Source organism: Nuphar pumila, chromosome 4 (genome assembly GCF_984573655.1).
Source record: "Nuphar pumila chromosome 4, dmNupPumi1.hap1.1, whole genome shotgun sequence".
Taxonomy (NCBI): domain Eukaryota; kingdom Viridiplantae; phylum Streptophyta; class Magnoliopsida; order Nymphaeales; family Nymphaeaceae; genus Nuphar; species Nuphar pumila.
This window is the reverse complement of record NC_143252.1, coordinates 127,477,482-127,501,754: the sequence shown is the minus strand read 5'-3', so window position 1 is coordinate 127,501,754 and position 24,273 is coordinate 127,477,482. Positions and strand designations below refer to the sequence as shown.

The 24,273-nt window shown below is 37.1% G+C and overlaps 1 protein-coding gene across 2 annotated transcripts in view; it reads right to left on the bottom strand.

Annotated features, from left to right (window-relative positions):
* Window positions 1-2,452: 2,452 nt before the first annotated feature.
* LOC149840984 (transmembrane protein (DUF616)) overlaps window positions 2,453-24,273 on the bottom strand; it is a 48,252-nt gene continuing 26,431 nt past the window's right edge. The window contains exons 5-8 of one of the 2 annotated variants that reach the window (XR_016431420.1): window positions 4,776-5,032; window positions 4,156-4,334; window positions 2,754-2,916; window positions 2,453-2,661 (exon numbers count right to left, since the gene is read on the bottom strand). Coding sequence is in view for 1 of the 2 variants with exons in the window: in XM_090003523.1 (XP_089859649.1) it covers window positions 2,833-2,916; window positions 4,156-4,334; window positions 4,776-5,032 (520 nt within the window). In the remaining variant the exon portion in view is untranslated. Of the gene's footprint in view, window positions 2,917-4,155; window positions 4,335-4,775; window positions 5,033-24,273 lie in introns of both variants that reach the window. The other variant, XM_090003523.1, reaches the window with a different exon arrangement.

Here is a 24,273-nt window from a genome sequence, read left to right as displayed (position 1 = left end):
ATACAAGAACATGGATTCAAGCATATGACAAATTTTCAGAACTTATAAAACCTATATTTTATCAATATAAACTAAGATTAACATATGAAACATATTGGAATAAATAAGATCTAGCAAAGAACAAGAAAGAAAACTTTTCCCGAATCATTTTTCGTAAAAGAAGCCCAAAAATCATCCTGTTTCAAAATCTTTTTTTTATTCCATGGTAATAAAGATTCATAAAAACGTGTTCTCTAGATTAAAAAACAATTTTAGAGAGATTTTTCAAGGTCTTATTCATCATTAGTTCAGATCAGAAAATTATCATATGCATATTTCATGTGTTTGGAAAAATCTATGCCTACGCGATTGATGTATCTACCTTAATTGAGTTCTCAAACATAGATTGGCCTTCGTCTCTCGTCTTAAAACCTTAGAAGAGTTCCTGGGGTTGGTAGCCGATCTATGATCATATGAACAGAATAGAGTGTTGGTGCTTTGATTTATTCTAGTAAAAATTCTGTTATAGTAGATTATATTTTTCTACTAAGCTTTGGGCAATATCTGTCGTATAAAACTAAAGAAATTAAACCGTTTTTAAGAAATTACTCATTTGAAGCATAAAGTAGGGCCCAGAGAGTTTATATAGCCTACCCTTTCTAAGGTAGACAAATGACCATTCCAGTTAAGTATGTCTCGATAAAGGCATACCTAGAATCTTGCTCAAGTGTTGTCTTATTAATTAGGTCATGGGTAAATACAACTACCATTTAAGTTAGTGTATTGATAATCATCACATGCTTCTTCTTTTGAGACCTTAATTCAGTATTTTATTAAAAAATATATTTTTCTACTAAACTGACTATTAGATTAGATTATATGGTTTAGTGAAAAACTAATTATTATATAATCTACTAAACTAATAATTAAAAATTGATTATTATATAATCTAAAAATTCTCAAACATATCTCTTTTATAGGACCTTTTTAATCATTATAATCCTCAACTTTCTCAAAATTCAACTTTCTCAATATATATATACATAGTAAATATTGGCTACTAAAAAAAAACAATTTTGTACATCAAATGTTATGAATGTGATCTACATGGTTTGTTTAGTAAGAAACTTGTTTTGATTCATGTATCCATGACAAGTAATTAGTTTTTAAAGGGGTCTAAAAATTAATAACCTACATTGTGCTATATTTTTATAACTCAAAAGATCACATTTTTACATCAGAAAAGCATGATCCAAGACTTTATCCTTAGCAAACAAACTGTGCTGAACACATCTACCCGGTTAGATTGAGTACTTGCACCCATTGTTTCTAGTTCATTAGTTTCTTACCTTAAGCAACAAATATTTTCCCATATGACACCTGTCTTGCATCGAACAAGTGAACGCATGGTCCGCTCAAAGTATCACAGATAAAGACCCTTTTCGGTGCTTTTCAGCGCATGACGATCAACAGCGTGCACTCGTTCAATGGTGGGGGTAACTGTTGGCATCCACCATTACGCCCTTCCCTATATATATAAAGTGACTAGCATTAATATAAAGTATTTATATTTTTTACTTTATTTTTTTTGTATTTTGTATTATGTACTTATAAAAGCATTTCATGTTAATAAAATATAAAAATATTTTCGTCCTAATTTCGTGATGAAAAAAACTAACATAAATATTTTATATAGCCACATTTGAAAATATTTTTATAATATTTATGAAATGAGTTTTTCGCTCTCTTTTTTCAAATGGTGTGTCAAAAAGGTCAACATTACATGTCTGTTTGGTTTGAGGGAAGTCAACAATACATGTCATACTGTTCTCTCTATGTAGCTACATTTGAAAACTTTTTTTATAATATTTGTGAAATGAATTTATCGCCCTCTTTTTAAAAAATGGTATATATCAAAAAAGTCAACATTGAATGTCACATTGTTCTCTTCTCTCTCTCAAAAAAGGAAACGGTGGAAAACCTTGAAGGGGCGCAAAACCAAATGTTGTCACTATCGGTCTTTGCCCTGAATCTTTTGGCCACCGCGATACCGATAATCAAGTGAATCGTTCAGTATCTCCAAAATAATAAAAAATTATTACATGTCAATCCTAACGTGACACATGTTAAAACCATTAAAATAATTCTAAAATAATATTAAAAAATTATTTTTTGGTATTTTTTACATCTATTAAAAATAGCCGATTCAGGCTTGCAGGCGTATTGATTTTCTGCCGATGATGGTATCGGCTGATTCGCACTGATACTGATAACATTGCTCAAAACCAATTTTTTTTAAAGGACCATTTTTAAACTAAAATAACCGAGTCCTAACAGCTTAATCGAGTCCATATTGGACCGTGTCATAGGCGAGCTGTATGCCAAAGCGTATTGAACTTCGTGTCTGAGCATGTCATCCGTGACAGTCTTATTTAGGCGTGTCACTGTGACAGCCAAGAACAGACATTTATCATATATAACGGAAGAGAATTTTCCCCTAGTAATTTCAGATTGTGCTGTTGTAGAAAATCAACAATCTCGAGAACAAAAAGTACTTTCCCTCCCAGTTACACCTTACAAAAAGCAATAATACAAATGAATGTTACAAGCAATAACAAGTACAAAGCTGACCATCAGCATCTGTGCTCCGGTTTCCTTCTCACTCGAAAACCAGCTGCATCGCTTAAGAAACATGCAATGCAAAGAGCTTATAAATGAGAAAGGAAGAACCTTGAGAAGGAACAGACTAAAATCCAGAAGCAAACATGTATTACCTACAAGATGCAAGCACCACACTATCTACGCCATGATCTTGCAATTCCATTTTCTGCAAAAATTGAATGAATACCAACTCTACAAAACAACAAAATTTCTAGATGGAGGTGTCATTTCTGTTCTATGGTGGAAAAGCTTTGTCATTGCTCTCCTCTCACAATCCTGTGCAGTAGAATATCCAGGGAATCAAATTACAAAATCTTTTCATATCTGAAGCTTAATAGCTACTTCTAAATGCAGAACATATGCAGAATACTGGTAATATCTTGTGCTCATAAATGTGGTGAAATAAGCCACAGTTAGAGAAACTATGAACTCAACAAGACTTTAAAATATCCTCAAAATGGAGTCAGTTCAAGGAATAGATGAGTTCAACTGATGAAAGCAATAAAAAACACTAATATTGTCACTGCCCAATATATTAACCAAGTCACTTTACAAACGGTTACTACATCTAAATTAAGGATAAATCAGAACCAACATAAAGTATATCCCCAAAATGATGGTCACTATTTAAAAATACAGAAACCCTCAACATAACTATACTAATTTTTAAACATGAGGAAACAATCAATGAAAAAAATTTGTAATCAATTCTAAGCACATCAAACACCAGAAATTTAATGGCTCAACACTAGATGCAAATATTAGATTATCCAAAAGTGCAAGATATATATATATATATATATATATATATATATATATATATATATATATCTTTTTCACATTTTTTTACCCCCTACAGAAGGTTATTGAAATGAAGTAACAATAAAAGCAAGAGAATGCAACTAAGGATTACAAAAGATCACAAATACACAAAAACCATTAATGGGTCAAATACAATCTCACACAAGGATATAAACACACAATACAAATCTCACAAGAGACACAATGTAAAAAAATAAATGTATTGAATCACAAATATGCTTGAACAAGCATGCTTTACAATAGAGAGAATGGCCATATTTATAGAGCCAAGCAACAGAAGAGAGGCAGTCCAACTAGCTGTTGGACTGCCCCAACAGTTATATTGACTAAAAACAAAAAATAAAAAAAACACATCAAATAAAAAAGCAAAAGAAACAAAACAGCCTCTATTAGGCTGTCCCTATTACAATAGAGGAAATGACCAAAATATCCCTGATATATATATATATATATATATAATCATATTTTAACAGTTATCATGCAGAGGGAGGATACAGGAAGGCAGAACTTCCAACTTATATTGAAAAGAAAAAAAAGTGGTTCTCCATATCCTGATGAACTCCTGTCAACTTCATGAAACATCACTTATTATCTGAATCATTTTATAAAATTCAGCATGAAATGCTTATACCCTTTACCATATACACAAGCTTACAGATTGAAACACAAACCCAAAAATGACAAAATGAATACCTCAAACATGTTCAAGTGGAATGTTTTCTCTGGGTTCATTCTCTTCAATTTCAAGAAAGTATAGAAAAAACTCAGTTGATCCCTTGATGTGAAGCGATCAACTTCATTGAACCAAAGGCATGAAAATAAATTCGACATGGGTGTATGAGCACGTACAATAAAGGAACCTTCTGGAACATCTGCAAAATAAGTCACAGAAAATTATTTGAGACCACATGACTGGCTATGTCACATAGGTGCGGGTGCGGGTGCGGGTGCGGATGCGGCGATGTAGCACTTTAAAAAAACTTGGGTGCGGGGAGGATATATATATAATTTTTAGCAGTTTTAAGTTAACACTATGTGTATTTGTGTGCATTTATGTATTTATATATATAATATAGATAAAAATGGACTTGATTAGGGTTAACTGAATCTACTTTTGGATAGAAATGGACCTCAGTGTGGTTGACTTCACCTAACACAAAGGAAGTTGTGTCCAAGTGTCGCACCCACCTGGGTGCGGGTGCGACGCAGGTGCGGTGCCCTGTTAGAAGAGTCCGTGTGACATAGATGACTGGATATTAGGTCCATTCATTAATTTCCATGATAATAGAAGCTGACATGCACATGATACTCACAGCTGGGAAGAACATTATTTTCATTTGATTCATTGAACTTTGTCAGGCCATCATACTGATAGAAAAGAAATTGCTCATCAATGGCACTGTGATTGTACTTGTTTAATCGCTTGTTTTGAAGCACCTCTTCCCAGACACAGTGCCTATCATAGTGGTTTGAAATAGCATATTCTGCTCCTTTTCGCCACAAGAAGTGTTCAATGATTAACATAGGATCAGCTTGAAGCCGCAATTTGCTATCAATCCATATTGAATACCTGAAGATTTATAACAAAGCCATATATCAAACTAGATGATTGATCAAATGTGCAAAAGGAAAACAAGTTAACTGATTCTATATTCCAGTGTGTCCAATCACTTCTACATCTTTAAAGGAAATAATATGGAAACAAACTGGTGAACAAATCTTTCTTTTCTGCAGGATAGCAAATTCAACATTTATTGTCGCGATAAGATTATGGAGGTTATTGTTATGCAGGTGCAAGAAGAGAACCAAACAGGGTTATTGTTTGAACACACTTTTGAAGGCCTACCATTCTGTAGGTAGGCAAAATTATTATTATCAGGACAGCAACACAATAGGTCATTTATATAACAGTGAGCTGACAGGCAGTTGAAAATTTTGACAGCTGCCAGCAATTCAATCATCATAGTTGAAACTATATCACATGGATACTCCATTTTACTTTGTAGTGTATAACCGTATACTCTAACCATATTGGAAAACTTCATTAAATTTTTGTTCCGTTTTTCAACATTTGTATTCTACATTTCCTCTCCCCTTGCTTCTATACAAGTAAGCACTTCACTAAGCCACATTTGGCTGAGTTGCACACCTTAAACCATCTTCATCTCAAATGATGATCCCCAGCAGGACTTGCTCCAAAACAACCTTTAGGGGTTCTTAAGATTGGGTTTTCCACTTGTTTCAATGTTCAATTCCATCAAGCTGATTACAAAATGTTATTCCTGGGTTACATTTTGAATCCCTTGGATCTTAGATACAAGGATGATTTGAGATCTGAAGATCCTTAGATCATACAGTTGACCACAACCACCTGTATCATAAACCTGAGTAAAACGGGATCAATCTCTTATTTTAAGGGGGTTTGAGATCTCTTGTCTGGAACACTCCAATCATTGCATAAGGCATAGAGAAATGGATGATCAAACTCTAGCCATAAATCAGAGGTGAATAACTGAAGATCATAAATCAGTGTTATTCAAACTCTACCTATGAACTAATTTGAATCTGAACTGGAGAATGATATGAATCAATGTCATATAGAGAAATGAACATAGACCTATTATGAAAACAAACAAGGCACAAAAGGGAATGGCAACAGCTTAACAGGAGAACTAAAAAAAGAAAGAAAAATAAAGAAAACACCAATGATTTCTGTGTATTGTTACAGGAAAACAAGAAGCAACCAAGCTCTGGCTTCAGAAATATTTTTCCCCCAAATTTTGAACCCCACAACCAAACAGAAAACATTCCACATCCCTAAAAGTGCAACAGAAAAAGAGAGTGCTGGAAAGACTAACTCTTCAGGACATTAATTATTGATGTGGATCCGACAAAGGGTCGATCCATGATCCAAGATCCAAACGGATCCTTACCTGCAGAAGCGAAAGACTGAAATTTTAGACTTACAGGTTTCAGTCCAGGGTCGTTTTGACCCAGTTTCGTTCCTAACTGACAGAAAGTGCCAAGACGGGATTTGTAGACAACGAGTTCGCCTTTCCAACGAATCCGTATTTGTAATTTTCTTACCGCAGATGGTCGAGAAACAGGACGAACATCAAAACAGAAGACTGGTTTTCACAGGCTGGGACCACTGGAACTGTCCAGTTGGGACAGACCAGAACGAGGATAATCCGTGTAGATTCGGTCGAAACTCCAAACACAAAAATCTTAGATAATTTAATTGTGAATACAGGGAAACAAAAATCAAGCAAATCGGAGATCGTATGACTTAGATGTGATCCGATCAATGAGGCAGACTGGTACAGTCCTGAACAGTCACCTGCAGGACTGTTTTCTCTATTTCGGGACAATTTTTCCGGCCAAGATAATCGATTTAACAAAAGTTATGAACATGAAAGTTGTAGATATGTGTGTTAGATTTTCAACGAGCTATTATACACAAAATTTTGTTATCTGTATTAGAAGATATGATGCAAACAACGTGACTGACTCTGACAAACAGAATGTCACGAATCAGTGCCAAAGTCATACACTTTTCAAACAACAGATTTTTAAGCCGATTTTAATTCACCCTTCCACCATACCCCAACTCCGATTAGTCTACGCAAAGATTATGAAAACAGTACAATCTAACAGGAAATTTCTATTCAAGATCCAATGCCTAGAAAATAATCTTTTTGATCAGACAATATATATAAACTATTTTGAAACTGAGACAAGTTTAACCAAAGCAGATTTGCAGATAGAAGAAGAGTTCTTAAACGGTTTTCAATGGTTCACAGCAGTGTTATTAAAAACGTGCCTCAAGGCGCAAAAAGCGAGCCTCGCCTTAAGGCGAGGGGCTTTATGCCTTGAAGCGCATGTGTAAAGCGTAAAAGCCTTGAGGCGTGCACCTCATAGGCCTTGAGGCACATGCCTTGAGGCGAGGCGCGCCTCAAGATGAGGCGTACACGCCTCGAAGCATTTGGTCAAATGAGGGTCAAAGTCAAAATCCTCATTTGACCAAAAAATAGGGCTTAAACAAAGCACCCGCGACCCTTTATGTTGTGATTTTGGTTTTTTTTTCTCACCCCTCTCTCTCTCTATTTTTTTTTTCTCACAACAGTCTCTCCCTCTTGGCTCTCACAGCATACTCTCTCTCTCTCTCTCGTGGTGGAGCCTCAAAACATGTACGCTCTCTCTCATCTCTGGTTCTCTTCTTCTTCTTATCTCTTCTCCTTCTCTTTATTCCTCTAGATTGTATAACTGTTAGGGGTCGGACTAACCCCAGCTTGCCTTTCAAAAAAAAAAAGATTTTAAGCCCTCGGTGGTTGCCTCCTAACTCAGTATCAGGCTGAATGTGACTCAGAAGGGTAAAGGGCGACCCAATTTTTATTTTACTAACTGAGATGCAGTGTGTTATTTTTTCATATATAAATTCTGAAGTTTACATTCAAAGGAAATTTATTCTTTCACATATTCCTGTGTAGTTTATGTCTGAAGTCTGTCTGTTCTGCTTGCTAGAGATTAGTCGATTCAGCTTGTTAGAGATTATCCATGATTGAACCCTTTACATATGACATGATATTTTGCCTTTCGAGGGGTGCAAAAACTATTGTTTTCTTGACAAGCATGATGAGATATTTGAGTGCAACATACTTGAGTTCATGCTAAATTGGCAGTGTAGTTTGAACAAAATAAACAAAGCCTCATTGGAGGCAGTGTTACTTTATTAACATCTGAATGCCTGTGGAATGAGTTCAAGTGCACCATACACCCCCATGGTTCACAAATTAGAGGAAACAATTTCCTCATAATTTTGAGGCCTTCCTGTTGAATCCAATGACAACAGTCATATTATCGAGTTGAATGAAACTACACTACACTGACAAAGTTCATGGTAAATTAGCAAGTACTCTCTTTACAGTCATGATGATCTTGAAAACAAGTTGGCTTCCTTGACTGAATTTTAGAAAAGAAGAACGAGAACAAAATATTAAGACTGTATCATAAACTGGATCGGGTTTTCCAGTGTGGGTCGGGTTCTCCAATGTAACTTGTAACTTTATGTCTGGGTATGGATCCAAATATTTGGTCCAACCTAGTTACTGTTTGTATATGTATATATAAACATAAAGTAGGGCACGACTTCAAGTGTGAAGTCCCCCTTTGTTGCCGCAGCTCTCTCTCTCTCTCTCTCACGCCTCATTCTCACGTTCCAGCAAGATCGAGTGGGCCATTCTCACATGGTATCAGAGCAGGCTTCTGCACAGTGAATCGACTCTGAAGGGCGTGTCTAGCAAGATGGACACTGTAGGTGTTGTTCCGTCTAGGGCTATCCAGCGAGATCAACGTCCCAGGTGTTTCTTCTTCCAGGTTTTTCTATCTGCCTTCTTTTGTATTTTCTATTTTTGTCTGCATCCTCTTCCATTTCTGTCTTCATCCAGCTTTTCCCTCTCTATTTAGTCATCGTTCCTTTTTGTTTTCTTCCAAACTATCGGTTCAGATCTAATCATAGATCTGTTCGATCTGATCGATAGATTTGACCCTGCGTGACTGTTGCCCTCTTTATCTACCTTTTCTTCCTTTTGTTTATCACGTCTGATTTGGATCAGAATGTCGAACCCAAAGGCTATCTGAAATCCGAATCTGCCCAAACGTGGGTTCTGATATCAGATTTGGTATTAAACTGAAAACAGCCATCAACTGTTTAGGTTCATATATTGTGCTTTGGTTGTTGCATCTATTTCATTCAAGTCTGAAATCAAGATCAGATCTAATCCAAAGATCAGATCTGTTTTCTTAGTTTCTGTTGTTTCTTCGTCTGTCACGGTTAGATCTGAGTTCACTTCAGATCTGAAGCGAATCAGATTTTTATTTCTTCCCGATCCAGTTTCACTCCTTTATTCTTGATTTCTGGTCATTCCTTCAAGATCTAAAATACCTATTCCTTTATTCTTTATTCTTTATTTAATCTAGTCTGAATTTATTTCAAATCTAAAGTCATTCCTTAAGTGTTTGTCAGCAGTCAGCTACTTTACAGTTCAGTTTTCATGGATTCTGTTACCCTGCCATCTAGTTTTCTAGGACAACTTATCTCAGACAAACTGAGTAACAATAACTATTTAACCTGGAAGAGGCAGATACTGTCTTTCATTAAGAGCCTCGATCTCTATGGACACCTAGATGGAACAATCTCTACACCACCGGAATTTATTGTGCAGGAAATTGTGGACGATAAGGGAGAGACTTCTAACAAGTTGATTCGAAATCTTGAATTCACCACTTGGAGAAAACAAGATCAAGCTGTTGAAGCCTACATTACCTCTACTCTTTCGCAAGAGGTTCTTGTAGGTATTCCAGATGAGTGCTCAACAATGGAGTTGTGGGAACAACTTACGAAGACCTATTCTCAAATCTCAGAGGCAAGAATTATGCATTTGAAGAGGGAGTTTCAACTCCTAAAGAAAGAAAGCATGACTGTTACAGAGTATATGAACAAGGTGAAGATCATCACAGATCAATTGACTATGGTGGGCTGTGTGATTTCTGATAAGGATAAAGTTCAACAAGCGCTAAACGGGCTTGGATCAGATTATCATATGTTGGTAACATCTCTCTTGTGTCTTCCTTCACTTCTTAACTTTGAGGATCTTCGGGCAAAATTACTATAATATGAAATTTCCATTAAAGGAGAAGATGTAGACAACAATTCAGGAAGCCAAGAAGTATTCTTTACAGGGACAAATTCAGGGAGAGGACGTGGCCGCTTTCGAGGAGGACATGAACAGATAAGAAATAATCAAGGGGGGCGTGGATTGTTGCCCACGCCTAGCATGTCGTCAGGTAGTTTTTCGGGAAATCATAATTTCAAAAATGTTCCAACATGTTATTTGTGCAACAAAAAGGGACATATCAAGGCAAATTGTTGGCACAACCCGCAAAACAAAGGGAAAATGAATGTCACAGGGTCGTCAAGCAAGGGAAAAGCTGGAGGAACTCAATGGGATGAAGACAATGTCAAGAGCCTTTTAATATCAGCTTTGTCAGGATTGAATTTCAAACAGAGTGATCAGGGAACTTGGTATATTGATTCTGGAGCTGCAGCCCACGTGACAGGTGATATTGGTAAGATTTTGAAACCCATCCCTTATCATGGAAATGCAAGTATTAAAACTGGAGATGGAGCTCTCCATCCAATAACTTACACTGGAAACGTGAATATTCCTCTTTCTGATGGTTCCCTAAAATTGTCCAATGTTTTTCATTCTCCTAATATTGTCAAAAATATCATTTTCGTTTCTAAATTGGTTTATGACATTCATTCTTGCGTCGAATTTACTCCTTCTTTTGTCTGTGTCAAGGATCCACTCACGAAGAAGACGCTCGTTGAGGGAGAGCGAAAGGGAAATATGTAATGAGATATTGCGGAAATATAAAGAGTGCATACAAGCACTTGCAACAATGAATAAAAGAGACAATATCACAAGTCCACGAAGGGACAATACAAGCACAAGCCTTTAAGAAGGCAACAATATACAAAGCCTCTTATTGAAAAGAGAGAGAAGCTCTCCAAGATGAGAATACACAAGGGGTTCACCCCTATTTATACAAGAGGAAGAGGGGGAAAAAGGAGGGCCAAAGGGCCTCAAAAGGAGAGCCAAAAGGGGGCTCCCATGGAGTATTGATGTAATATACAGCATATATATATACATATATATCTATATATATATATATTAGATACATTTTAACACCCCCCCTCAAACTTTACGGGGGAATGACGGAAAGTTTGCCAAGAAGAAACATGAAGCGAGGAGCCGGAAGAGCTTTAGTGAAGAAATCCGCCAACTGATATTCTGAGGTGACATATGGCAGAGCAATAGTTCCTCGTAAGAATTCGTCACGAACATAGTGGCAATCCATTTCGATATGTTTTGTACGTTCATGGAAAGTATGATTACTCGTAATATAGATGGCACTCTTGTTGTCACAACATAGCTTTGACGCTTCAGTAATATCAACTCCCATGTCTTTAAGCAAACTGCGAAGCCATACAAGTTCCATTGTCGTGGTTGTCATCGCCTGGTACTCAGCTTCAGTGGATGATAGTGAAACTTTCTGCTGCTTTTTGCATCGTCAGGCAATCAACGAGTCCCCTAAAAAGACACAAAAACCAGTAGTTGAGACTCGATCATTGGGATTACCTCCCCAATCTGCATCAGTATAAGCAAGAAGATTCAAGGAAGAAGAGGAGGATAGAAATAGCCCTTTATTGATGGTATTCCGAATGTAGCGAATGATTCGGAGAACAACACTCATATGCACAGTTGTAGGAGCATGCTGAAATTGACTGACTGAGTGAACTGCATGAGTGATATCTGGTCTGGTGATGGTCAAATAGGTAAGAGACCCAATGAGTTGTCTGTAGGGTGTGGGATCTTCCAGAAGAACCCCATCCTCTAACCGCAATTTGGCATTAATAACCTCGGGAGTCTCTACCTTCTTATCATCAGAAATCCCAGACTTAGAACATATATCTGCAACAAGCTTCATCTGTGACAGAATATATCCTCTAGGAGAATATGCAACCTCAATTCCAAGAAAATATCTGAGAAAACCTAAATCAGACATATCAAAATTATTTTTTAACATATTTTTAACATTAATAATACTACTTTGATCATTCCCAATGATAATCATATCATCAACATAAAGCAACAAAATTACGATACTAGAACATGCATTTTTAACAAAAAGAGCAGTGTCAGTATAACAAGAATGAAATCCTAACTTTATCATGATATCACTAAAGCGATCATACCAAGCCTTAGGGGCTTGTTTAAGACCATATAATGCCTTCAAAAGCCGAAGTGTTTGACCTTGCTTAATATCTATTCCGGGTGGCGGATCCATATACACTTCTTCACTTAAACTTCCATTTAAAAAAGCATTTTTTACGTCAAGTTGATAAATAGGTCATTTTTTGGTTGATGCGACAGCTATTAAGGTTCTGACACTAGTCATTCGAGCTACGGGAGCGAATGTTTCTTCGTAATCAATGCCATATTCTTGGGAGTATCCCTTAGAAACTAATCTGACTTTATATCGTTCTAAAGAGCCATCGCTTTTAGTTTTAACTTTGAAGACCCAGCGACAACCAATAGGTTTTTTGTGTGAGGGTAGATTGACTATTTCCCAGGTATTGGCCTTTTTTAAAGTATTTAGTTCAACTTCATTGCTTCAACCCAATGAGGTATAGATTTAGCTTGATTATAGTGAGCCGGTTCAAAATAAGAATGTAGGGTTATCAAACATGCTCGATAGTTGGGAGTTAAGGAATCATAGGATACAAACCTATTTGGGGGTATTGATATTCTAGAAGAATGCCTAACTTGTGGTTCCTCAGTGGATTCAGAAATTTGAGAGTATTTTTCGAGGGCACTAATAGGTTTTTCTTGATTTCTTCTTGAGTAAACATTTATATTGGCATCACTATCATGAACATTTGTATTGGAATCACTATCATTGGAGAGTGTTATGTCAAGAGGGGATACCTCATGAGTATCATCTATGTTTTCAAGAGAATCTTCTTGTATGTCATCAATAAGATCATATAAGAATATATAATCAATTTCATTTGTCTCTTCTATTTTATCAAAACCGTTTTCTTCTTCAAGAAATGTTACATCTTTTGAAACATATAGTTTATCATTCTTAAAATCATAACATCTATACCCTTTTTTATTTTCACCATATCCGAAAAATACACATTCAATTGCTTTTGGAGATAACTTATCTCTTTTATGTAGTAGGACAAAACATTTGCAACAAAAAATACGAAGACGATTAAAATCGGGTGAAAACTTGAAGAGTTTCTGATAGGGAGAAGCATTTTTTAACTTAGAAGAGGGCATTCTATTGATTAAATAGGTTGAGGTAAGAACGGCTTCGGCCCAAAACTTTTTTGGAATATTTCTAGACACAAGTAATGTTCTAGCGGTTTCTATAATGTGCCTATGTTTCCTTTCCGCTAGGCCATTTTGTTGAGGAGTCCTAGGACATGACTTTTGATGGCAAATGCCATTTTGGGTTAAATAGTTTTGGAATTCGTGAGATAAGTATTCACCACCGAAATCGGATCTTAAAATAGATATGTTACTTTGAAATTGATTTTGAACCTTTTTATGAAAATCTTTAAAGAAAGTAAATACTTTCAACTTATGACTAAGGAAATAAATCCAAACATACCGAGTAAAGTCATCAATAAACGTAACATAATATGAATAGCCCCCTTTAGACATAACCGGAGAAGGCCCCCAAACATCCGAATGCACCAACTCAAAAGGTCTTGATGAGAGAAAAGTTCTAGTTGGAAATGGAATAGACTTCATTTTCCCAAAAATGCAATCTTTGCAATTAATTTCTTTTTCCTTACAAAATTTGTTTCCAAAAGGAAAGAGATACATTTTGGAATAACTTGGATGACCAAGTCTTTTATGCTAAGTTTCCATGTTTTTTTCTTGGACATAAGAACAAAAAAAGTTTGTAGGGAGATCAAGATGGTCCATATAATAGAGGTCTCCCTTTCTATGGCCTTGCCCAATCCGCTTCCCGGACCGGAGATCCTGCACAAAGCAACCATTAGATGAGAAAGATATTTCACATCCATAGTCGGCAATTTGAGAAACCGAAAAAAGGTTTAAATTTAATTTGGGAACAACTCTTACTTTTGGAACACAAAAATTTTGTTAATCTTTAAAAGAACCAATACTTGAAATTTTCAAAAAGTTCCATCGGCCGTAGAGACACAAGAGTCCTTTGAATTGGTGCAAACATCACTAAGGGTATTTTCATGAGGGATCATATGAAAAGAAGCTCTGGAATCAAGGATCCAAGAATACGTACCGGGTGATGATGTTGAAGCAATAGCCGCACCCGATGTGGAGGAAGAAACTTTTAGCATTTGTTGGAGAGCCATAGATATTTGTCCAAGAGTTTCTTTAATGTCATTGTTCTTGCCTTCATCTTCTTTGGTGGTTGTTTCTTCAAGAGAGACCACTTTAGGCTTGAAGGTTCTAATAAGCTTTGGACAAGCGGGTCTAATGTGACCCGGCTCATTGCAATAATGACAAACAATCATTTTTCTTCCTTCATTGTAGTTCCCTTGTTTCCCAAAATGAGGAGGCTTATAGGTTCTAACATTGTTACCCGGTTTGGATACGGCAAGGACTTCATCAACATGCTTACTCATGCCAAGCCTTGTCTCCTCTTGAGTGATTTCGGCAATAGCATCCTCAATAGGAGGAAAAATAGATCTATGGAGAAGTGAGGATCTCACTTGCTCAAATTCGGGACGTAGCCCAAATAGAAATTGAAACAATCGCTCTTGTTCCATTTGTTTTTTGTCTTAAATCAATATCTTTCATAGAAACCCACTTTGACTCCAAGAGAGCCAATTCATCCCATAGTGGGTTTAGGGCACTATAGTAGTCTTGAATGCTAGAATCACCTTATTTGGTGGTTCTAATATTTTCTTGCAAGAAGTATGCTCTTGCAAGATCCTTTTGGGTATACATACTCCTCATAAAAGACCAAGCCTCATTGGCTCTACGAAATTTAGCTATATTAGCACATACCTTAAGCTCCACATTATTCATAAACCACGCAAGGATTTTTGCGTGATTGCTTTCCCAATCTTTCACTTCCTTTTGATGATTTTCAATGGCCTTGAGGCGAGCATCTCCCTCAAGAGCCTTTTTTTGATCTTCTTCCATCTTCATGAGCATAAGCTTGGGTTCCGGAACGGTCCCCATGACAAAACCCCAAAGCTTCTTTCCTTTGAGATTATTCTCCATTGCCAATGCCCACATCATATAATTCTTTCCATTGAGCTTCAAAGATAGATCAATCTTTGTCTCCATGATGTTGCCAAGAAGTGAGAAGATGTCCACTAAGTATGAGATACACGAACCACACCTTTCCTTCAAGAATCGAGTGGCTCTGATACCATGTAATGAGATATTGCGGAAATATAAAGAGTGCATACAAGCACTTGCAACAATGAATAAAAGAGACAATATCACAAGTCCACGAAGGGACAATACAAGCACAAGCCTTTAAGAAGGCAACAATATACAAAGCCTCTTATTGAAAAGAGAGAGAAGCTCTCCAAGATGAGAATACACAAGGGGTTCACCCCTATTTATACAAGAGGAAGAGGGGAAAAAAGGAGGGCCAAAGGGCCTCAAAAGGAGAGCCAAAAGGGGGCTCCCATGGAGTCGTTGGGAGCCCCCAACGGTCACAAAATGTGACCGTTGGGGGCTCCAACGACTCTATGTTGGAGCCCCTTTAGGTCCTCAAAAACCGAAATAAAAAGAATTAAAAAAACAAAAAAAAGGAAATTACATTTGGACAAAAAGAATAAATAGTTGTTTTCTAAAACAACTATGTGAAATTACAAAAATACCCCTATCGGGTATTGATGTAATATACAGCAGCATATATATATATATATATATATATATATATATATATATATATATATATATATATATATATATATATTAGATACATTTTAACAAAATATGTATATCCTCAAAGAGACTTCTTCACTTGTTCGTAGAGCTGGATCAAAATCGTCAATTGGTCAACCATTCAAATTGGATTCATCTAAGGATTGTTTGAGTTTGTCTTCGTACAATAAGCCAAATATTTGGCATTGTCGTTTGGGTCATTGTAATAATTCTTCTCTTGAGAAACTTGTGTCAAGCGGTATTATTTCAAGATCAAGTCCGTATAATAAGGTTGATGGTTTTCTTTGTTCTAGTTGTCAGTTGTGTAAGAGTCATGTACTTCCCTTCAATTCAATAAATGAAAGAGCTTCTTTTCCTTTTGAACTTATTCATTCTGATGTTTGGGGACCTGATCCACAACCCTCTTTGTCTGGAGTCGCTACTATGTCACATTCATTGATAGTTATTCCAGATATACTTGGATTTATTTTATGAAATACAAGTCTGAGGTATTCAAATTCTTTCGTTTATTTCATGCTCTTGTTGTCAATCAATTCTCGACAAGTATTTAACAATTTCAGTGTGACGGAGGGGGAGAGTATCTATCAAAGGAATTTACTGAATTTCTTCAAAACAACGGGATAAGGCGTAGAATATCTTGCCCACACACACCACAACAAAATGGGGTTGCGGAAAGAAAACATCGTCATATTGTTGAAAGTGCCCTAAGTATGTTGCATGACACTCATATTCCTTTAAGTCTTTGGACAGAAGCTTTTCACTTTTCGGTTTATGTAATAAATCGTTTACCGATGAAAATGTTGAATAATTTGACTCCTTATTTCGTGTTGTTTGGTACCCAGCCTCAATACAGTCAACTACGAGTGTTTGGATGTGTATGCTATGTTCACATTGACAGTTCCCAACGTAACAAATTTCAGGATAAAGCTTGTAGATGCAGGTTTGTTGGGTATGCTAAAGAGTATAAAGGATATCGATGCTATGATCCAGACACTCGACGCATTAAAATCTCACGAAACGTTGTCTTTGCTGAGAACAATGTTCAGATCTTGAACAAAGAAGCAAGGGTTACTAAGGAGGAAGAAAGCTATCAGCCGTGGCTAGCGAATGAATTATTTGATCAGCTAGAGATGGATAACTCTGCTCCATGTCACACAGTGATAGATGAGTGTGAGCCCATGGAAACCAATGCATAACCTAGTGGGAACGTGTTGACAGTTGCTCAGGGATCTACTGTGCCTCCCATCGCAGAAGAAACCCTGACATCTGGTACTGCTCGTCTAGATGGCAGAAGATTCAAAGGGGCAGTGTATGTCAGGAGAAGGGACACACCCCACATAATTGAGCATGTCAGACGTTCGGAAAGGATCAAACACCCTATTGAAAGATGGGTAAGCTATGAGAATTTTTTCACAGAAATGCAGTTATTCGTTGCACAGGTTGAAAAACAAGAAGAACCCATCGATTTCTCCCAAGCCTCCTTGTCATCAAAATGGGCAGATGCTATGAATGAAGAAATGGGAGCCTTACATGAATGTAGGACCTGGGAAATAGTTCCTAGGCCTCCGGATAAGAATGTTGTAGGGTCTAAGTGGGTATATAAAATTAAGTACAAACCTGACGGATCCATTGAAAGATATAAGGCAAGACTAGTCACTAAAGGCTTCACACAAGCATATGGAGAATACTATGACGAGACCTTTAGTCCAGTTGTAAAAATGGGAACCATTCGACTTGTGTTATCCTTGGCGATTCAGCATGGATGGTCTCTAAGTCAACTTGATGTTAAAAATGCATTCTTACATGGCGATCTAAAGGAGGAAGTTTACATGGAGCAGCCTCTTGGTTATGCAGAAAACAATCCTGAGACACATGTTTGCAGGTTGCGACGAGCTATTTATGGACTAAAACAAGCATCTCGGTCATGGTTTGACAATTTCTCCATTGAAGTACAACGATATGGATTTGTCCGTTCTCAACTTGATCATTCATTGTTCATTTTTCGAGAACATCAGGTCAACACCTTACTCCTCATATATGTAGATGACATTATTATTACAGGAAGTTCTTGCAAGCATATAGAGGCTACAAAGATCCTATTGAATCAGAAGTTCAAGATGAAGGACCTGGGTGTCCTACGATATTTCTTGGGGGTTGAAGTGGATCGACAAAATACTAGCCTCTTGTTGACCCAACACAAGTACGCTCTGGATCTTCTGGAGAAGTCAGGAATGAAGAACTGCAAGCCATTGAATACTCCTAGTGTGTTAAACCATAAACTCAGTGCTCAAGATGGGGAGATCTATAAGGACCCGAAATATTATCGTCGCTTAGTTGGGATGCTTCAATATCTTACTTTTACGAGGCCGGATATTGTATATGCAGTGAATCAAGTCTCTCAGTTCATGCACGATCCACGTACAGAACACATGAATGCAGTTAAAAGAATTCTTCGGTACTTGAAGGGTACTCTTGGAGATGGGCTTGTTTATCGTCAATCAAAGGCAAAAGGAGAACATAGACCACTAGAAGTGTATGCAGATGCAGATTGGGCAGGAGATCCAGACGATAGAAAGTCAGTCTCTGGGTATTGTGTGTATGTTGATGAAAACTTAATAGCATGGAGTAGTCGGAAGCAACGTGTTGTTGCGCGTTCAAGTACAGAAGCTGAGTACCGATCCATGGCCTCTGCCACTGCCGAAGTTACATGGTTAAGACATTTATTAACAAAGATAGGAGAAAAAGTGAAGGTTGCGAATCTGTTTTGCGATAATCAAAGTGTCATTCAAATTGCTTTCAATCCTATCCACCATGGTCGAACGAAACACATAGAGATCGATCAACATTTTGTCCGACAGAAGGTAGAGGACAAAGAAGTTATTCCAGTCTATGTACCAACAGAAGATCAAGTTGTTGATCTACTTAACAAAGGACTTACGAGTGCGCGGTTTTGGTATCTCAAAGGCAAGTTGTCCATGGTACAGGACCATGCACAACTTGAGGGAGGGTATTAACACTGTATCATAAACTGGATCGGGTTTTCCAGTGTGGGTCGGGTTCTCCAATGTAACTTGTAACTTTATGTCTGGGTATGGATCCAAATATTTGGTCCAACCCAGTTACTGTTTTGTATATGTATATATAAACATAAAGTAGGGCACGACTTCAAGTGTGAAGTCCCCCTTTGCTGCCGCAGCTCTCTCTCTCTCTCACGCCTCATTCTCACGTTCCAGCAAGATCGAGTGGGCCATTCTCACACAAAAAGGTTTATGTGAATGGCTTTCTGGCAGCGTCCACTGCCTTTGAATCCATTCAATACTCAATGTAAGTATACCTCACACACACACGCATGCCAGCATTTGTTAGGGACTACCATGCTTTGGTGGAGAACCCAATGACAAAGTTCAAGTATGTTTTGATCATTCGTTACTTAGTGGCAAAGTTCAAGTATGTTTTTTCAGTATTTATTTGAGATTTTTTATTTTTTGTTGGTTGTTGCTTCATCAATAAAGAAATTTTTATTTATTTATAATTTTAGATATTTTTTATAGTTTTTTTTAAAAAAAAAAATTAGGCTTACGCCTCGCCTCAGATTTTGGTGGAGCGCCTCGCTACACCTCAATGCTTTTCACAACATTGGTTCACAACAACAAGGAGCAGCGTCCAGTGATGACACGCACAAACAAGAAAGGAGAAATGGCCAGCAGCTCGACAACGACGACATGAGGGACTGGAACAGGCTGTTTGCAACAACAGCAACCACATCTAGGGTTTCTCTAACAAGTTTCTTCATAGCACTGGTTACAAGTTCTACAACTCAAGCTTCACAGCCACGAAGGGAAAATCGGTTTCATCTGTAACAAGGGTTTGCAGCAGCCTTATACTGCAGATGTAATATTGCGTATTTTCACACTCAGCCATTTTGAGATTTTTTCGAAAATTTGGCTAAGCCTAGGAGAAAAATCGTTTGAACCTCGATATTAGACTGATGCTTTTGAGTCTGGGATTGACCCAGGTCTCATCAACTAGGTCTAAACGAGCTAATCGAAATGTTCTAAAAAAATTTATTTTTGACCTTTAAATTCAAGTGAAATTCGAGCAAAAATTGGGTTATTTTCAGGTGAAATTCGAAATTTGATATTCGTGTAATATGTCGTTGGACGCGTTTCAGAATTATGAGCGCAACGATATTTTATTTTCCTCGATTCGGGCTACGGTTGGCCCGAAAATTACATTTTTTTAAAAAATGAGCAGTTTGTCAGTTCGGATCCGGACTTAGATTGGACCGGATCTGATGGATTGAATCCAAATTTAATATGGATTTGGACTCTATCCAAAACCAATATTAATCTGAATTTGGTCCAGCCCAAGAACCATTTGGATTCTTGAGTTGGATTTGGATCTTGGATCCGGATCCAAATCCAAATCCATGCTCAAGGATTTTTCTAACTTTAAATTCATCAAAAACCTTTAAATTGGGGTTTATTTATGTTAAGAAGCCTCCCACATTAATTTGGTAATTTTTGGAAACTTCTAAAAATTTATTTATAATTTAATATTAATTAATTAATTAATTTAATGCAATTCCGAAAAATTATTTTGAGGTTGGTTTGAGACTCTTGAAAGAGCCCTTAAACACCTATGAAAGAGTTCAAGAGGATTTGAGAGACTAAGAGTTCTTTTTTAACAAAATTTTGAAAAGTCAAACTTGAAGAGTTTTAAAATTTTCGAAAAACTCATATAAAAGAGTTTTAATTTTTTAGAGTTCTCTCTCTCCAGCCCTTTTAGATGGGCTGGAGAAGGCGGGGTGTCACCCCCTCTCGCCATCTTTATATATAATGAAACAAACAAAAAAAATAAGATAGAAGAGAGAGAAAAAGAAAGGGAAGAAAGAAAAGAGAGAAAAAAGAAGAAGAAGGAGATTCAATCTTCTCCAGCCATCAAATCCACGTTTCTTTTCAATCTACATGTATGGTACGGGTTTCGCTTTTGATTTGAGTGAGAAAAGGGATATAGATTCGATCTCCATGTGGTATTTTAGTGAAAACTCATGTGAATGAGTAAATTTAAAGTTTTTAAACATTTACTCTAAGATCCATGGATGAAATCCATGTATCTTCATCTTCTTGAATGTTATTATGGTTTAATATACGTGTGGAGGTATTTTTAATGTTAAAACAAAATTTTTATCCATAAAAAAAAGTGTTGTTATGCATGTGCACCATAATATTATCGATTTCTATGAAAAACTCATGGTAGGAATGGTTAGGGTATGTGAAATCTGGGTATAACCAAGCAAAAACGTGGCTGCACGTATGCTTATGATAACAAATGAGATTTATTTCATAATCGGGTTGTGTACTTCATGAATCTGAGTATATTTGATCCGTACATGTGTACTTTATGCAAAATTTCATGCACATGCATATTGAGACTTGTTTTTATTCCATTAAGCATGCCGATGCATGAAATTTATTTGTGTTTCTGTTGGTATGCTGTCATAAATATATATATATATATTCTTTTGTGTGGGCCTCAGCCGACCACAGTCGTCTAAGCCATGTGCTGGCAGCCCCAGCCGACTGGGTCAGTTGAGCTGGGGTTCCAACCCGACCAGCTGGGTGTTGGCCATAGAAAAAAAAGGGTTTTGTTTTTCTATGTAGGCTGGCTATCAGACCAGCCCAATTCGGCTTGCCTGACAGGCCGAGCCTATTGAGCAGCCGATCCCAGCCGAGCAGTCGGCTAGGCATGTTTTGAAAAAAAAAACGAGTTTAATAAATTATCTTTTTTATTTCATGTTAGGGCCCAGCCGACTAGGAGCCATGGGGCAGTCAGCCCCAGCCGACTGGGTCGGCTGGGCTGAGTACCTGACCCAGCCGACTGAAAAAATGTCACTATTGGGTTTGGATCTTAGGATCCAGACCCAATCTGTTTACTCTTATTTTCACACATGCTCATTAACTCATTAATGGCATGTGTTGTAATTTACACACTTTATGTAATACCCTAAATACACTCTATGTGTATATATTGAATGAAAGGAAACGCAGACCCTAATTTTGGGTTTTCTCTGCAGCCCTTAGAGCCTCTCTCTCCTCGTTTGTTGTTTTCTTTCATGGTATCAGAGCGACAGGTTCCAGGTTCTCTCTTTAACGTCTTCCTCCAAGGTAATTCTTTCATTAACTGATCCAAGATTCTTCTCTCCTCCCTCGTTGCTTTCCTACTCCTCACATTCTGCAGAATATTTTTTTTTCAGTCAACGTATTCTATTTTTTTGTTTTTTCCCAATTTCTAAGGTCAGCATCTCGTCAATCCCTTTTCACTTTTAATCGTCACCCACCATTAATCGTCATCCTCTTTCCTTTAAAGTCTGCACCTTCTCTATTTTGCATTTTCTTTTCCCCCTTACGCTATTTGACGTGATTCCATATGGTCACGCAAGAGCAAATCCTTGTGTGACTTCATAAATTGTTCCTCGTCTTCTTCAGAATAGTAAGGACAGATTCTGATCTGAATAAAATATCAGATTTCTTTTCTTTACATTTTAGAATATCATTTCATCTAAAAATCAGATTCAGCCCTTTGCATCTTTCAAAGGAAAAACACGTTATATCCAAATAACGTGTTTTTGTTTTGCTTCTCATTAACTGATCTTTGATTAGATCAGTTTACTGCATAATCTCGTTTTCTGTCTCGGGTCTGCTGTAAAAAAAAAAAAAGGCAGCCGAGTTCTGAGTTTTCTGAAATTACGTATTGGTTTTGACCTTTATTTCTGACTATTTTTTGTTCTACTCCAATATTCTTTTCCTTCCACCTTCAATTACCTATGGATTCTTTTTCTTCTTCTCAATATGTACTTTCTTCCAACTTCCTTAGCCAACTTGTGTCAGAAAAACTAAACAACTCCAATTTTCTTACCTGGAAAAGACAAATCATCCCATTCATAAGAAGTCATGATCTTTCTGGGCATCTACATGGCTTTGTTTCTGTTCCTCCAGAGTTTATATCACAAGATGGCAAGACTAGGGAGGGTGACACTTCCATTACTTTTGTCAGAAATTCAGAATATATATCCTGGATGAAGCGAGATCAGGCTTTGGTTGCCTACATCACTTTCACCCTGTCACAGGAGGTGCTTGTGGCAATCCCAGATGACTGCACAGCTATGCAGTTATGGCATCGTCTCGTTCAGACGTATTCTCAAGTTTCTCAGGCAAGAGTTTTATTTTTAAAGAAAGAATTTCAAATGTTGAGAAAGGACTTCATGGAGTACTTAAATAAAATGAAAACCATCACAGATCAGTCGACTATAATGGGATGTGTGGTTAACGACAAAGATATGGTGTAACAAACCTTGAGCGGGTTGGAACCCAATTATCATATGATGGTTACTTCCTTGTTGTGTTTGCCAGACTTACCTACATTTGAAGATCTTCGTGCTAAGCTCTTACAGTATGAGATGACTTTGAAAGGATTTTCTAAAGGTAATCACAACCCCGTTGGAACCCACGGCGTTCTTGTCACAGGAGTCACCTACGGTCGAGGACGTGGCAGGTATGAATCTAGAGAAAGAGGAAGTCAAGAGAGGAATGGACAAGGAGCTCGCGGAATATTACCTACTCCCAGTATGCCTCCTAATTTGCAAAGGCAAAGGACAATACCTACATGTTTTCTTTACAACAAAAGGAGACACATAAAGGCAAATTATTGGTTTAACCCGCAAAATAGAGGAAAGCAATTGGAGACAAGAAAGAGAACAGATACATTGAAAAATAGTGGAGAAGTCAAAGAACTGTTATTGTCTGCTTTGGCTGAATTAAATATCAAATAGAATGATCAAGGCACTTGGTATGTTGATTCTGGTGATGCTGGTAAGCTCCTAAATCTTGTTCCTTATATTGGTAGAAATAGTAGTCACTGGAGATGAGTCTCACCACCATATTTCGCACATTGGAAATTCTGTAATTCCTATGTTCAACTCTTCTCTTGCTCTTTTAAATGTCATCCATGCTCCTAATATCAAGAAAAATATTGTTTTTGTCTCTAAGCTTGTAGATGACATTAATGCTTCAGTTTAGTTTACTCCTTTCTCTATTTGTGTTAAGGACCGTCACAAGAGGGAAACGTTCGCTGAAGGAAAACGACAAGGGAATATGTATGTGTTCCAAGAGAATCCTTCATCTGGTATTTAGTCTGTTGATTCCACCTTGAAGCTCACGTCATCATCCTCAATTCCTCCTGACAGTGTTTTTAATCATTCTGAATATATTGAGCCGAA